At 35.0% G+C, this 16,968-nt stretch overlaps 1 protein-coding gene across 3 annotated transcripts; it reads right to left on the minus strand.

Annotated features, from left to right (window-relative positions):
* Positions 1-1,179: 1,179 nt before the first annotated feature.
* On the minus strand, positions 1,180-16,362 carry LOC135208594 (ubiquitin-conjugating enzyme E2 Z-like). 3 transcript variants are annotated; one of them, XM_064240946.1, is made up of 7 exons: positions 14,784-14,986; positions 12,018-12,419; positions 10,248-10,508; positions 7,823-7,934; positions 3,981-4,187; positions 1,990-2,232; positions 1,180-1,308 (listed from the first exon to the last, which is right to left on the minus strand). In XM_064240946.1, the coding sequence occupies exons 2-7, from the start codon at positions 12,386-12,388 to the stop codon at positions 1,306-1,308; spliced, it is 1,197 nt and encodes a 398-aa protein (XP_064097016.1). In that variant the 5' UTR covers positions 12,389-12,419; positions 14,784-14,986; the 3' UTR covers positions 1,180-1,305. The 3 variants fall into 3 exon arrangements, with proteins under 3 accessions (XP_064097016.1, XP_064097015.1, XP_064097014.1); XM_064240945.1 differs by lacking the exon at positions 14,784-14,986 and adding an exon at positions 16,183-16,362 and having other exon boundaries at positions 1,180-2,232; XM_064240944.1 differs by having other exon boundaries at positions 1,180-2,232; positions 14,784-14,985.
* Positions 16,363-16,968: the final 606 nt, after the last annotated feature.

The raw sequence follows: 16,968 nt of genomic DNA on the forward strand, positions 1-16,968 counted from the left end.
ATATGAAAGGAGGTACAGAAAGGGGTAAGAGCTATGGGCTGAAAGAATGCTGCAAAGTACCATAAGTAATGCTACAGAGCACAGCATGAGGTCCACTGATGGCACTAACCCCCTACGCAGTACTTACTTGTCACTTGTCAGCCATAATCTACTGCTTATTGCTCTTTGAGCTTCAAGATTATAGATCATGCGTACTCATTCTCTTACCAATGCCATTCGCTCTTTCTGAATAATATACACATTACCTCTTTGTACTCCCTTTTTCCCATACCTTTACACCTTGAATTGTAAATAAATAAGTCTGGTCCATATTTCTTGAATTCATTTTCTTCCTATTCCATGAAGCTTGATTCAAGGCTTATACATTCCAGGTCCACTTTTCAATTTTTGCTATTTATAAAACAGGATATTCTTTACGCTATCATGTGCCCGAGACTAGGGAACCATTTCTGAACTATGCCTATCCATTTACAAGGCAGCACATTGGGTAAATATTATATAAAGGACTTTAATGTTCCTCTACTGGGTGTTCAGAGCTGAAGCCGAGGAGACAACACAATGTATGCCTTAACCCTATCCAACATTCTGCTGTCATTGATTTCTGATGCTCATCTTAAGGAAGGTCAGTTATCATTTTGTTTTTTGTTTGTTTGTATGGTATTTTCACATTGCATGGAACCAGTGGTTATTCAGCAACGGGACCAACGGTTTACGTGACTTCCGAATCACATCGAGAGTGAACTTCTATCACCATAAATACACATCTCTCACACCTCAATGGAATGCCCAAGAATCGAACTCGCGGCTACCAAGGTGGTGCGCCAACACCGTACTGACAGTTATCATTTTGTGTCAAGCCTTTTACTAAAGGTGTCATTCTACAAGGCAGGTGCTTATGCCTTGAGCTGGGGAAATAATCCTGATGATAAATTAAGGGGAATCAAACTGAGAGTTGTAATGGCTGATAAAAGCATACATGCTGCGTCCTTGTGTGCTAATGGTTAAATACAACATTTCTAGAAATAAAGGACTACCCTACGCTGTAGAATGCACAGAGGGAGGCTTGTATACTACTTCATCCATATAAAATTACTTTGCAACAATAAATTCAGGTGAAAATACAGTGTGGTCTAGATCCTCCAGATGACCCCAATATGTAAAGGTTAGTGAGATTCAAACAAGTAATTGCCATTGATTATTTCCTGTTAAGTGATTTGTTGCAACATTACAAAATTTCAAATGGACTATGTAACTTACTGAAAAATAGTTATTACGACTTCTCCCGCAATTTAACACAACTGTGGTTCACTGAAATAATAAAGAAAAATATATAACAGTAGAAAGCTCCTTAAAATGAACCTTTGTTTTAATATAATAAACTGGAAGTGGGAGTTACAGTCCTTTTAACTTGTTGCTTGTAAATGTGGATATATTTATATACATATACTTGTATATTAACTATGCTCTTAACAGCACCATATGATAAGATCATCTCTATAAATACCAGTAACTCATATAAAATTACACTTATAAAAAGACATAAAAATATTGATAATGCTAAATCACATGAGGAATGTATTACTCAGCATTAAGAATACAACATACAAACCTAAGAATAAAATAATTTACAAAAGAAAAACATCATTGATCATGTACATCAAAGCTTCCAACTTCCTATTTCCAGAACTAGCAGAAACTTCAAATTACTCAACATCCAAATTGATAAACTTGTACAATTATAGGCATTGAGTTTTTTGGTAAAACAAAATTCTAAGGGAGACTCACAAGATCATGGTAAGGGAACAAGAATTCTCAAGATTATCTTACAAACCCTTTTATATTTACCTTCAAGTTCAAAGGTAATATGATAAGCTAAAAATATTACATGGCAGTGCAGGTACAGTATTTAAAACTAAAACTGAATGACCAATATCCTTATAAGGCCTACTCCTCATCCAGCATTAGCATATTCATTCCAACATCAACTACCTCTTGTTCTCCTTCAGCAGGTTGCTCGCCTTCACCTCCCTCTTCCTCCTCATCACTCGCTGCACATGAACTAATACTTGAAGCGTCACCATCATCAACTTCGGACATTCCACTTACGGGAGTAGTAGGAAAGTTAGGAATAGAAGGTATTCCACATGGGGTTATACTCTCCTTTAATTTTTCTAGTTGCTTAAGCATAGCACCATACTGAAATTTTCCTCGCACTTCTCTGCTAATTGGATCCTGCAAAGATATCATATTTCAGAAAAACTTTCCATCACCAAAATAGTAACCAAAATCTTCAAAGTATACAAGAAATTTAACCTCCATACACCTCTCGTTAGTGTGCAATAAGGACTTTTATGACATTATTCATCTAATGTGCTAAATCTTATTTTAATAAATTGCAACTTTTTAAAAATGGAATAACTAGCTAAACTGAAAATGTTAAGGAATCTGATAAAATTTCTTTCAAGAATGTTTCCAATAAATTATCTATGTTGTTTGTTTGTATGGTGTTTTGACATGCATGGGACCAGTGGTTATTCAGCAACAGGACCAACGGCTTTACGTGAATTCCAAACCACGTCGAGAGTGAACATCTATCACCAGAAATACACATAACTAACCCCTCAGTGGAATGCCCGAGAATCAAACTCACGGCCACCGAGGTGGTACGCCAACACCATACCAACCACACCACTGAGGTGCTTAATTGATATACGTTACTGGTTAAAAATGGTACAATCACTAAAGATTGATTGTAAGATTTGTCCTGCATTCAGGGCAAATGAAGCAAATTAAAAAGTTCAGTATATTATTTTGTTGCAACATTCTTCTAAGAATGAACACCACAATTCAGCATTGGTTTCATCTGTTTTAATTTTTCATTGCAGTTTGTTAAATCAACTTCAAAAATATATCAGACATTTCATTTAAATCTTCAAGTATGGGTACATGGCTCATCATAGCCATATTACAGCAATATTGTTATTTATTTGGTACAGTATACCAAAACTTACAAAATCTTTACACCTTTAAAAATATATACGTAATGATATGCACTAACACATATCAAAGAATATAAATTTCATCATAACTTGGTGTAAAATAATGATACACAAAACAAGAGAGAAAGAGAGAGTAAACAGACTGACAGATGAACAGTTATTCTACAATTGCTTGCAGAAGCTCCAACATAATGCTGTCCTTAATACTACTCTGAAAATCACTCAATTTATTTGTTTAGGTTCTTATTTCATCTGCTGACGACATGTCTGTCGTTTTACTCAAATTTTTTTCCTCTTGGACTGTGTTAATAAAATGAGATTACCTGAACTGTGTACGTATATCTGTCAACCTGTGCATTACATACTAACCCCATATAATTCATGATGCCTAACCTCAATTATCTTTTAAAAGTTTTGGACAGTGCAAAGATTTTGTAAATTTTCATATGCCAAAATAAATACACATCAATATTGCTGTAATGTATCTATAATAAGCCCTCACATACGTACATGAATATTTTTGAATGAAATGTTTACTGAGCTACTTGCTCAGTAAAAATCAATAGCAATATACATACACATCCAGTGCATATAATCTTTTTATTATTTCTACTTGCGTTGTTCCATTCATCTTTGAATTTAACAGTTAACAAGATCATCCTCAAAACTTGCAATCAAAGGATGCTCAATAACAAGAGAAGGAAACAGTTTCTTAGTATATGTAATCCAAATTAAGATTTACTATGTAATTAAATCTCAGTGCATCTACAAACAAATTATGCCAGTGACTAAGTACATCTATAAGAAATACAGCATCTCAACTGATAGTTAACAATATTCTCTAAATACAACTTTCATACATATCAGTTCATCCCCATGGTAAGGCTACCAGTCACCATAAAAAGTTCTGCTACAACATGCTCAGAAAAAATGTTTATCAAAATTAGCAGAAAAGCAAAACCACATGACAATCACTCTTACCTCCATTACTGCTCCATCTTGATATAAATTACTCTTGCAGATATCCACATAGTGATCATAATATTCTAGAAAAGAAGCCTTCATGAATTTTATCATTTCTTCTGGAGCTGCAGGACGTATACAGTTAAGTTGTTCCAGCACAGACACCCTTATTGTTTCATGTTCAATTATAGTGTTGTAAGCCTTGCTAGCTCCTGGTTTACGTTCCTTTAATGTTTCATGGAGGAAATAATAATAAAAGGATTACTAAGTGAAAACATGTATATAATATTCTAGAAATATAAATTTTGTTTTCATAAACACAGGTTATTTTACATTTGCATAAACTGTGGTAACAACAATCTCCAGACACATCCCAGAAGTGTCCTTTTCAGCCAAGCAATCATCAACATCTCAAAACACCCCAGTTCCCCAGTTATGAAAAACGGTAATTCTTCTTCATTCAATACGTGTCCATATCTGAGATGGCTTCTACCCCAGATTAAGCTGACTTAATGAAAATGAACACAGTCTACAGGTTAGTAGTCTATAGTCAGAGACATATATACGTACTGTACCACAAGTTGCACAGCTGTAAACAATGAGGCAGCATATTTCATGTTGCTATATTGTACTTTGTTTTTGTATAGTAAATACCAACTATTAGAAACTCTTCCAGTTACCTGAGGTATTCTAAAACTATCTTTCTCTGTTTGTAAGATATTTTCCAAAATAACTTAATGGCTATACCATGTCAGGAGAAATAGATGTAGAAATTTGTTAAGTCTCACATAATATATTTATTCATGGCACATAACTATTCAAACATAGGAATAATTAATCCAAATTACTTTAAATTTTCTTTAAACCAGATACAACTTATTGCCTTATTTCATCAATTTAAAGTATAAAGTACCTCACACAATTGTTAGTTGGCTGATATTCACTATGTCACTACTTGTGGAATGCATAAGGAAGTCTGTAACCAACTGATGGATGTCTATGAACAAAAGCATTTCTAATGATATTTGTTTTACAGATACAGCATAATTTACAAATGCCTTCAGCATAATTTACAAATGCCTTCAGAGAAAGATTAATCACTGAACACTGCAGCCTTTCACTCTGAGCTATGATTTAATTAAAAGATATGCAAGATTCTCTTGTATTACTTTTTTACCCTGCTTAACAGACAGGATAATATACACCACTAACAAGACTTGTGAAAATTTTCTGTAAATCAAACCTCTATTAACTTTGACTTTAAAATGAAAATACCTAATTCTCCAACAGAATCTCATTACTGCACTGTCAATCTAAAACCAAAATTTCATACTTCATAAAGATGAAGCATGAAAAATACAAATGAGAGGAACTGGGAAGAAATCACTCCCCTTAAAATGTGAAGTTTGAATTTAGAGAATAAAATTTATTATAGATTTTTATGTACACATACAAGTACAAGCTTCCTATATCAATTCAACTGCTAAACAGCTACTTATTGATAGGCAATAATGTCATTTCTGGCTGACTCAATATACATAAATTTTTATAGACTGATGCTACCTCCAGGAAACATCCATGTCTCCTTGGGGGGTGGTAACTTGGCTTGAGTTTGTAAGTACACACTGTCCATCCTTGAGTAGTCTTCACTTCATACATCTTGAAATACCATAGTCAGCAGTGTGTATGTATAACTAGATACAAAATACTTTATCTCCAAGGATACCTGTCTCCTTGATAGTAACATGACTGGTTGTAAAATATGTAAAACTGGTGCATAATACAGTGGACCCCCCGTATTCGCGTTCTCCAGATTCGCGGACTCACACACTCATGGATTTCTCTTGGGAACGTTTCCCTGCATTATTCGCGGAAAATTCGCGCATTCGCGGTATTTTTCTATGAGAAATATCCACATATTCCTGGTTTTTGTGATCAATTTCATCATAAAATGCACTTTTTGTGATAAAGCTATTAAAAAAACCAAGTATGAAGATTTTTAGTGGTTTTTCTTAAGTTTTAATTAACGAAATAGGCTGTTTTTAGCGCTTTTATAGGGGTTCCAAACATTCGCGGATTCTAACTATTCACGGGGGGGTCTGGTACGCATCTCCCGCAAATACGGGGGAAACACTGTACAAATTATGAGGAATGAAAGTGAACCCTTGAAAAACTAGTGCAATTTTATAGGACAATGGATCCTTGACACTGACCTTTCCAATGATAAAATTTCTTCTACTACATAACTCCAAATTCACCTAGAGAAACATTGGCTTGACAAAATATTTCAAAATTTTACGAGACCCGTCAATCCAGCAGAACTGTTTATCTTTTGTATGTTGCTCCAATCAGCAGTTCAGTGACAACTTAAACGTTTGGCAAAATACTTGAGATATACTAAAAGTAAATTTCTTAGTTCATATCTTAGTATTGATCTCCGATGTCATTCAATTAGCTTACATCGTGTGTGCTATTAAATTTCTCTTTCTTTCCATACTTCGCATTCAGATATTCCCAGACAATACAACTCCCAAACATAAGAGGCTAGTTATATTGACTTTTCTTTGGTGAGGTTCAGTACCACATGCTTTTCTAAAAGTTTTGCTCCAGCTGTGACCAAATTATGGAATAAGCTTCCTTGTCAGATAATTACACAGCTGCAACTTTAAAAGTTTGAGTTGGGTACAAGTAATTTTGCCTTGGTCAGATTCACATGAGTTGTTTTATACTTTTTTTTAAACTTGTTTTTCTTCGTTAGTTTTTCTTATATAGTTTATTCTTTAAGATTATTTCATTTTCTGTACTGGGTTGCTTTAGCTAATGGAGCCCTTTGGCTTTTAAGTAAGTAACTGCGTGTTGTTTGGCATCATGACTGCCTCAGTCAATGATGCCAAACAGCAAATAAAGGAATTTACAAGATTACAACTTACTACACATGAAAAGCAAATAAAACAGAATAATTGTTCTCAAACTCTATAATATGTAAATTTTATTTTGTTGTAGAAGGCCAGCATTTGCAATAAAATGAAAAAAAAAAAAAAAAAAGCTACACTTTCAGCAGACTTGAAACTCAGTGCCTACATTAAACTGGAGCAATTTGTAACTATGAACTGTGAAGTTTCATGCTCTCAAAAATGTTGCAGAAAACTAGGCACAACTTCCACCCCTCTGTCAAATTATTTTAAGTCCTATAAAATAATTGCAGAGGGACATTTCTAGCATCTTCAAGGGAGGAGTTACAGAAACTTTATGATAAAAGTTTAGTTTTTATTTACATTATTTAAAATCTTACTCAGAACCAAACTGGTTGGGGATATTTAGGAAGTCTCATAAAAACAAAAGAAAGCTTCTTTTGAAGCAATTTCATGAGCAAGGGCATTAGAAGTCTTTGTAATCTATACAAGTACCAACAGACTATGCTTTATTGGTCAATGTCCAGAAATAACTTACCAATATCAACAAAAAGGCTTGGGATCAGACAAAATTTAAAAGCACTTGTGGCAAGCCTGGGTACCAATATAGTGCAAAGCCTAAAACCTGTAGCCTGGATACAGTTGGCGATGAATATTTTTCACATCCAGATGAAAGTTAAAGTATAGCATACAGTCTTATAAAGTTCAACAACTGCTCCCCAAATACTTTTAAATTATATATAATTACTAATCCAAACATCTGCTTTAAAGAAAATTAAGAGCAATAATCCAAGTTAGGTTATGGTGAAAGATTAATCCTTAAAAACAGGCCTAAACTTTGGCTTCTCATGACTAAGGTTATGGTTCCTTGAAAGTAAGGGAAATGTTTTCTCAGAGGAACAAATAAAATGAAACCTAATTTCAAACTTATTTATTATAGCCACATACCTTCTCAAAACCAGGCTCATTGTGGTAGGGATGTTCATTCATAAGGCTCTGGACTGACAATAAAACGCTTGACAAATTGGAAGCCGGACTCCAAGCTGGACCAGACCATGTGCTGTAAATGAAATCTATTAGTTCTTGAAACTAATTTTAGTTGCAGGATATTACATAATCAAACAATGCCTCAAATATTCCAAGAGCCTGACCATAGTACATAAAGTTGGCAAAGACTTTTGCGGATTATAACTTGGAGGAAATTTGCACATGGGTAATGAAAACATAATAACAAATAAATTAAAATTCCTACATAAAGATATACTCTCAGCGAAATTCAGATCTTTAATTTGATCAAATTTAACCATCACATGAGCACAATACATACTTCAAAGAATTACGATAATCAAAAATGCATTAGACAAACTAAGGAATCGTGGCAACAAAAACAGTGATTCTTAATGATGCATTTATATTTAGTATATTAACAGCTTCCCTGTAATGTTTGCAAACAATCTTAAACAATCTAAATGTTCAACCAGACTGCATTTTTACTATAAACAAAATTGTAATATTCATACAAAAAATTATCTAAACACTCATAACCATACATATGTTCAACCCAATCCCATCAGTTTGTCTTGCTTAGTACTAGTAATAATCATACAACATTATTTTACATGTTTTATATGCAATCTTTTATATACTCCATAGGCATCAGTTTTTGTCAACATTTCAAAACTTATTGTTTAAGATGAAGTATTTTGGTACTCTGTGGTGGCTCTAGCAACTAATGCTTAGAACTCATCATTATGAAAGTATATTTCTGCTAACGTGTATGATTTACGAGTATTTATCTTCCAGAAACCTGGGCACATTTGGGTCTACCTGCCATAAGTGCTCAAAGATATGCTTGGCAGTGCAACATTCTTATAAGGAGGTTTTATCAATTAATTTTACCAATTAATATTGATATGGAACTTTATCAACGCTCCTTCCTGCCAAATAGATCTAGTTCTTATCCAGCAAAGGTTAAGTATCTCTTCGTTTTACCAGACCACTGAGCTGAATAACAGCTCTCCTAGGGCTGGCCTGAAGGATTAGATATGTTTACATGACTAGGAACCAATTGGTTACCTAGCAACGGGACCTACAGTTTATTGTGGAATCCGAACTACATTATATCAAGAAATTTTCTATCACCAGAAATAAATTCCTCTGATTCCGCGTTGGCAGAGCCGAGAATCGAACTTCGGACCACCGGATTGGTAGGCGAGCGTTAAAACCACTCATCCAACAATGAACTCCATCCAGCAAAGGTGAATACTATGGCTGTAGTTGAAGGAATTCACTGACATACTTTAATATCAGAGTTGTACCATTTTACTTTCGGTCACCAACCGAGACTCGCTGCTAAACTGACAAGGCTTGAATAATTTTCAACATCATAAATGAATTCAGGAATTCTCTGAATAGTTAGAGCATACATTTTCTGAAGATTTAATTTCAAATTATCTTCTTCAAAATTCCACAAGACTGGTCAGATGCCAATAAATCTGGCTTCTTGTGCATGAGGATCTTGCTTTCAAGAGGATTTCAAAATATATGGGCTATTCTTTCCAGCCCTCTCACTTTCTGTGAAAGTTGGGCTTTGCAACAATTTCTGATGATCACCCATCTCTTTGTAGCTGAAGAACAACCACCTGACTTCTTCCTTGCTTGTGTTTCTCCATGTAACCTCATTTGTGGGGAATGCTAACAGGTCTTGACTGAGAACATTTCCTGCGAATTCTACAGCTGCTACACCTCTTATATCATATGATGTGCTGGCTGTAGACACATCAGAGGGAGTCAGAGGCATCCAGTAATTGGATCATCTGTACAAATTAAATGGAATTTGTTAGTTTGTTACTTCCTCCATTCTCTGCTACCTGGCAGACATTTGTGTATGATGTCTGGTATTGTGGATGTCAACTTCAACCATAGTCTGAGTATTGTATGCATAAAACGGTTTTTCATTTACTTAGTTGTGTATTGTCCCTCATAGGGATCTGCTGGTATGCAAATGATCATACTGGAAATCATTACTGCCAAGAGGAACCACATAGTAGGCTACCTACCATAATTAACCACCACCTTAACAAGTGCCAGTGAACATTTCCATCTCAAGATGGGAATATGTACTCAGGATATATACAAGGCAATGGTTTGTACTAAGTGAAGCAATATGTAAAAAGTGTAAAATTATAAGGTCCTAAATATAGTACATATTCAAAACTTGATAACTCAATTCTGATAGCTATGAAAATAACTATACTGTACTTATCTTAGCATACAAATTTCAAATTTTGTTTATGAATAGCAGATAAGAGAAAAATGGTGCCTATAGTAGTATAAATGTAACTGAAAGCCAATGCAAATCCAAAAAACTTACCCTAAGATACTGAGACAGACTTTGCCATTCTTATAAAGATTTGGATTAAATCTAACTTTTCCGTGTCCTGTTGTCATGAGGCGAACTCGAGGTGGATGAAGAGGATACTGTGGTCCAAACCGAACAACAAAATGAAAGAAACCCCCTTCATAGGGAGTATCAAAGGGCCCAATAATCAAACAGTGAACTGTGTACAAGTTTTCTTCATCAGGTACAATGAAAATGCCAGGTAATGGATCATTGAAGATACTTTTTAAATCTCTGAAAATGAGAAAGAATTCTTATTGTACATAATGTTTACACAACACACTTCCTATACTAGGATATGGAAATTTTGCACACTCATGAGCACAATACCACACCAAGTAACAAATTTAATTTTAGTTCACTTTATTTGAAAAATGAATTTGGCAACAAATATTTCTGAAGTTTTAATTGAAGTACTTCCTAATTTCAGAATTTATTCATAGCATTTGAAGTTTTCCATTATGCAAGCATGTCACTTGAGTACAATACAGTAAAATATAATTAGTATAATACTTCATACATTTTATAATATTTCTGACTGCTTTTTTAGGACTGCAGTATCTTAAGAAATAAATAGTCATCATCTGACTACTTTATGATAAGTCTTATTTCTATGCAACAGTCTGTAGTCACCAAAGGAAATGAAAACTAGCATCATTTGTCAGCATATCTGGATTATAAGTAATACAAAAAGGAAGTGACAGGGTTTCATTGAGAACATGGTAATACATCTAATGATATGGTGGAAATTAAATCTGAATCCATTTCTCACTTATCAAGATGGATAGGATCCATAAATCAGATCCTTAACCTAAACAAAACTTGGAATAACTGGAAACTTGGGTAGCCTAAGATTCTGTTTGAGATTTTGCTTTAGATTATCACACTGAATTTTGTTTTTCCCTTTATAAAATGGACTTTTTTCATCAGTTCAGGATAACCCTACTGGATCAGTCCTTTGGACTCCTATGGTAAGCCTAAGACAAACTCGGGTATTTTGGCTTCCTGTTTTTCCACCTACTGAAGTATGTATTTCTTAACTTTTTCTAATGAAACCCATCCAAGTGAACAATCCTGCGATTCACCACTTGTGCTTCTCTCTCTCCAATTAACTATGTAATCACCCTTTTTCCCTCAACCCTTTTCCAAGCTACTGCCACCTCTCCCTTTCAGAGGGATGCTTTTAATGTGAGTGACACAGGACAACTCTCAGCTCACTTTCATTCGTTGCCTGGTCCCATCCAAATGTGATGGGACAAAAGAATTTCACTCTTTTACAGCATCATTAAATAATTATATACATACCTCTCAATGGTTAAGCACGTGGCCCCGGTTATAGTAATTAATTTGTGAGCTATTGTTACGATTTGTTAAGTAAATGTTGTTAATTGATAACACAGTATAACTACGCCTTAAAGTAACTTTACAAAAGGAAATAATTAAGGTTAGTATTCCCAGTCTTTCAATTCTTCTCAGATTTTTGTATTACTGTCAGTCATTTTATAGCATTCTGTTGTATAGTCATGGCTGGCAAGCAACACCATGGTCTGGTAAAACTACTTTACTTTTAATAATACATATTACTATAAACAAGTCAGGAAAAATTATTCAAATCTTACTATGCAAAATGACAAATTTTTAATAATTTGTATTTTTTCTAATATACAAACCCTGAGGTCTTTACATCAACTAATGCTTCCTAGGTTACAAAAATCATACTGTAAAGCAAAATTCAACACTTACTTTTTAACTCTATGAGTGCACAGGATTCCTGGTGGTCCTGCCATATCCCAGTCTGGAGAACTCAGAGGGTCAAACAAGTTATGTATTGAGGATTCGGGAGGAATGGTTGATGTTGAGTTACTAGATGATGTCACTGTTGTCCCTGATAATAGCTGAGTAAGGGGATCTGTGGTGGGAGACTGAGAATTTGATTGAGATGATGATGCTGATGACTGAGTAGGAGACATCATCGTTGGTGTGCTATTGGAGGATGAAGACAGGCCTTGCGATGACAAATACGGTGGATTGTAAACCAATGATTGAGCAGAGGTAACATGTGGTGACACAACCGGAGAGGATTCAGCACCTGCCCCTGAGCACTCCAGCTCCATTTTAGCCTTCCCAATACTCTAGCAGATTTCTCTACAGGCAAAATAAAACACATCATGTTATGTATTTCATTTGAGAATATTAATAGAATAGCTATTTAGAACCCAATTTTATGTTTACTCTGATTACCATGATAATGTTATGACCTGCAATATTTAAAGGCAAGACAATCTTAAATTCGTCAAACATTAAAAAATTCAGACTAACCATATGGTTTTCGATGGTAAACAGAGCTCACAAGAGTAGAACACACTTTTAAATGAAAAAGGTAATACAGTATACAAAAACAGAACTGTCCTCATAACATTTATAAGAAAATAATTCACTTGGACAACAATTAAATTAGTATTAAAATATATGGAAGTATATAGCTAGAACTTCATCAGGTCTCTTTCTGTTCTTCTTTGTAATTCTCTGAAACAATAAAGGACTTAGTACCGATTGCCAATCATCACAATAGAGTCAAATTATCAGACGGATCTGGAGTCTGATAAGCAACAAACACCCTATAATGGAGACTATTCTTGAAGATACAAGATATATATCCCACAGCTAACAGTAATTTCACATAATGTATAGGCTAAACTTGTTATTTACATTTACCATTAATTTAAGAGAGATTTATCTGCAAAATGCAACAGGTCGAAATTGGTAACCTGGGACAACCCACAATCATAATATAGATGATAAGCAGAGAAGTCTGATAAGTTAAGGTTTGATAAGTAGAGGGGTTACTGCGCTAATATTTACCTCTTCTTCTGATAACCTATATCTGCCAGTGTCTTTGCTCTAGAAGTTGTTATGGGGGAGAGTTACATACCCAGCCTAACGAGTCTTTCAAAAGCCTTTGCCTCTACAAAGGTCATCTACTTGCTTGTTATTCCTGATTCAGGAGGTTGTCAACTTTTCATCTTATCAAAGGGTTCCTCAGCTCCTCTAATGTCAAACATTTTTCATTCAATTTCACAGCATCCTCTAATTCATAGCTGGCTACTCATCCTTTCATTCAATAGCTTTTCAAAATACAGTATTACTGCCATCATTGTTACACTATTCTTTTCTTTCTAAACTTCAAATTCTCCATTCCTATCATTAATCAACTATGTCTCCTTTAATAGTTTCCATCTTCCTCATCCATTTCTTGTAAAGTAAACATTTTCTTCTTTCTCTAGTGATGAGATTGATTTAATTCCTCCTTAACCAACTCTGCCTTTGACATTTGCCCATTAACCTACTTTATTTTGTTCCTGTACATCTCTTTATCCATTTTCCTGCCTAATCTTTACAAAAGCTTCTTGGTTCTCATCTCCTCCTCTAGCTATTGTTAGGTAGATCTTGATTCCCTCAACATCTCCCTTGCTCTCTCCCTCTCTACTATACCTTACGCTAGTATTTGACTTTATGTACATTAACTTTTTTCTTGCTATATTCTTTCTATTGCTTCCGCCTTCAACTTTTGAGTCATTTAAATGATTTACTGCATAGTAAAAAACATCGAAGGGATGTATACAAGCAATAACAATACTATCTACCTATATTTATTCAAATAAATTCACTTTTTCCTCAATCAGGATAGCCTGAACTTAGTCAGTATCATAAATTATGGTAGTATATATTATACTGACAATAGCCTATTCAAGGTACAAACTGTGGGGGAGGGAGGGGTCTAAATCCAGCTAGCTTTTAGCACTGCCTAGGAAGAATAGAGAAAGAGATTTTTGGCAGGTCTGGATAGCTACATTCAAAAGCCCAAGATATTGAACAAGCTTCAAAATAGGTTTGGGCCTAATGACATCTTAAGACAGGAATAAGAATGAGAAAAAACTTACCAATAGCTGTAAGACTCTAAGTACGTTCCATTGAAAATAAGCTACTGTCAATGGGTAGGCCTCGTACAGTCTAGTAAGCCTAATCCCACCAAAACGCGACCTACCACAATACCACATAGCCTATAAACTTAAGACTGTCAATGTAGCTAGGTATTAGCCAACCATAGGCATATGATTAAAATTATTTTTAAGTTAAAACTAGCCCCTATAGGTATGTGCAAAATATAAGTTAAAACAAGCCCCTAAATATGCAAAATAACCAAGTTTACCGTAATCCCGCTAGGTAGGCCAATGTCACGTTACAGCTCAATATTTTAATTTTGTAAATCAAGTTTTAGGCCTAGGTAGGCCTCTGTCATGTTTATTGGAGGCAATGACTCCTTTAACTACACACTACCTATACTCAATATATATTTCACAATCGTGACCTACTTAAAGAGTAATTGTATTAAGGAATATTAGGATAAGGCCTAGCTCCGGTCTATAGGCTAAACAGAAATTTCCCAGATCGGGAAAGCTACGATTAGTAGTAGTATGCTAGTCAAGACAGGATTTACTCATTACATACCTGCTATTACTACAACTATAGGGCAATGCAAAACCAAGGGTGTAATCCAGTAGGGAGTAATCACATCATATTTGAATTCCGCCGTGATTTCCTAACGATTAAAACAAAAATAACGAGTGTCACTTAATAAAACAATAAAACACCATTCTCGGAGAAGGATCAAACAGCCAATGTTGACATATCATCAAGGTAACCAAGGCCAACACCACCTAGATGTCGTTTGCTCGCAGGAAAGTTGTCGTACAAAAGATTATTTGCACTTCTTAATGAATTCCAAAACAACGACTGACCACTGGACTGCACATCATACAAGAATGCGTTCCTGTTCTTCCATTACTATTGTCAATATGCCAGAAATTTACTTGATCACATGATTACATACCTTGTAACATGTCGCAACGCAGTGGTGCCAAATGTACGATAGAAAAATTTGCCAACCCAGCTGTGAAAATCCGCTATTTGTTTACATCCGATAAATTGCTATATTTCTTAATGTATACATAAAATATGTTTTGCTCGCCAATTTGCTTTGTCTGATGTGGGCTCAGAGACACGATGAAATTGGTTCATTTTGTCTCTGTCACACACCAGGGGTATCGTAGGTACGGGTATACCATTGTAGCTTTTAGTAATTTTTGTCGTGTAAAGAGAATTAGCCAGTTTTATGGTGGTTCTTATCTTAGTTTTCACCCTATTGATTAACTTAATTACCTAACAGGTCCTTTCGTCCTAAAGACATTTGAAAGATTGGAAGATCACGGAGTTCTTAAAATTAATTAATATTGCATTCCCCTCGGTGCTTTCACACTAAAAAATTTCATTTTTACAAATATGGAATATATAATAACTTATTTTTAAGTTTTTAATTTAACAAGAGCTTTATATAGAACCAATATTTCAACTTTTCAGACTAAACTCTTCAGAAAATCTGCCAAATTCATGGAAATTCCCACCAGATTACGTAGCTATATAGTCCTCAATGTTTGAAATACGCCAAGAAAGTCCTCGAATCCGCTAGAACTAGCGGTTTTAACGGATAAGTTGGCAATACTGGATATGACCTATCATGCCGTGTCGTATCTGCCGTGTTTTGAGAACTTCATTAATGCATCTTAGATACTCCGGTCAGCTGTCAAAACTCACATTCTCTTCAAGACATAATTAAATCCTTTCAAGAAATCTCAAAATCGATTCAATTACAGAACCATAGACAATGTACGAGTAGGCTACAGGTTAGCTATTTCTCATTTACGATTGAGATGATAATGAGTCATCAGGTTTTGTTTTTCTTGCCTCAAAACACCAATACACATACAAAACAGACATAGAGTAAGCTATACAAGAAAGAGGAAACTTTATGTAACTTGGATATCTATTCCAAGATTGTTCAAAAACTTACAAGGAGCAGTTTTCTTTCGATGCGAGGTCTAGAAGTCTTCCATGGAGGGGACCTAGGGCAAACCACAAAGTGAGCCGAATGCTTGCTGCTTCGAACTTGAGCATCATATCTTGGTATGGCGTCATATCATGCAACAGTCATTTTCCTCTAACTTTCCTTTGCGAACAATATGGAATATTTCGATAACTTTCACCACATCGTTTAATAAATTGGTTACCTGCAAATAGTAATGAATTTAAAAGTGAAATTTTTCCTCTCGAGATCAGGACCACAGTTGTTGGCAGTGGACCTAGCCCTTATCTAAAAAGTAAGACTGTAAGGCAGCAATTTCCACAGTCATTGGCGGTGGGCCTAGCCTTTTTATTAAAAAAGTAAGACTGCAAGGAAGCGCCTGTCCTTTAATTCGCCTTTTACGACACGCAGGACCTACGGTGGTAGTATCCTACACCCTTACCACAGGGTGATGTCAAGTACAATAGCTGGACTATTATAAATATGACTAGTCGATCCTGGGACTTTACTGTAAATTTGCGCGCTGTAGCAAATAGTAGGGTTATACATCTGAAATGTTCCAATCACTTTAATTAATATTATAGTAAAAATGATAGTAATATAATACTAAAAATACGATAACAAAGCTAACGTACATATTCGCAAATTAAAACCAGTTAAGAATTATCAATGTTTTGTGAATATTGAAGTTAGTAAAATTCCGGGCTATATAAATGATCCCCAGCCCAGCCAACACCGCCCCCTCCCCGCCCCTTCCACTCAAATCTTTGCTAC

Source organism: Macrobrachium nipponense, chromosome 35 (assembly GCF_015104395.2).
Source record: "Macrobrachium nipponense isolate FS-2020 chromosome 35, ASM1510439v2, whole genome shotgun sequence".
In the NCBI taxonomy this organism is placed as follows: Eukaryota; Metazoa; Arthropoda; class Malacostraca; order Decapoda; family Palaemonidae; genus Macrobrachium; species Macrobrachium nipponense.

Bases quoted from the DNA above. Each gene is read 5' to 3' on its own strand.
- LOC135208594 (XM_064240945.1), bottom strand. From the start codon at position 12,388: ATGGAGCTGGAGTGCTCAGGGGCAGGTGCTGAATCCTCTCCGGTTGTG. The intron at 7,935-10,247 runs GTAAGTTTTTTG...TTTCATTTACAG, and splicing joins GTCTGTCTCAGTATCTTAGG to CACATGGTCTGGTCCAGCTT. The intron at 4,188-7,822 runs GTATGTGGCTAT...GAAACATTAAAG, and splicing joins ATGAGCCTGGTTTTGAGAAG to GAACGTAAACCAGGAGCTAG.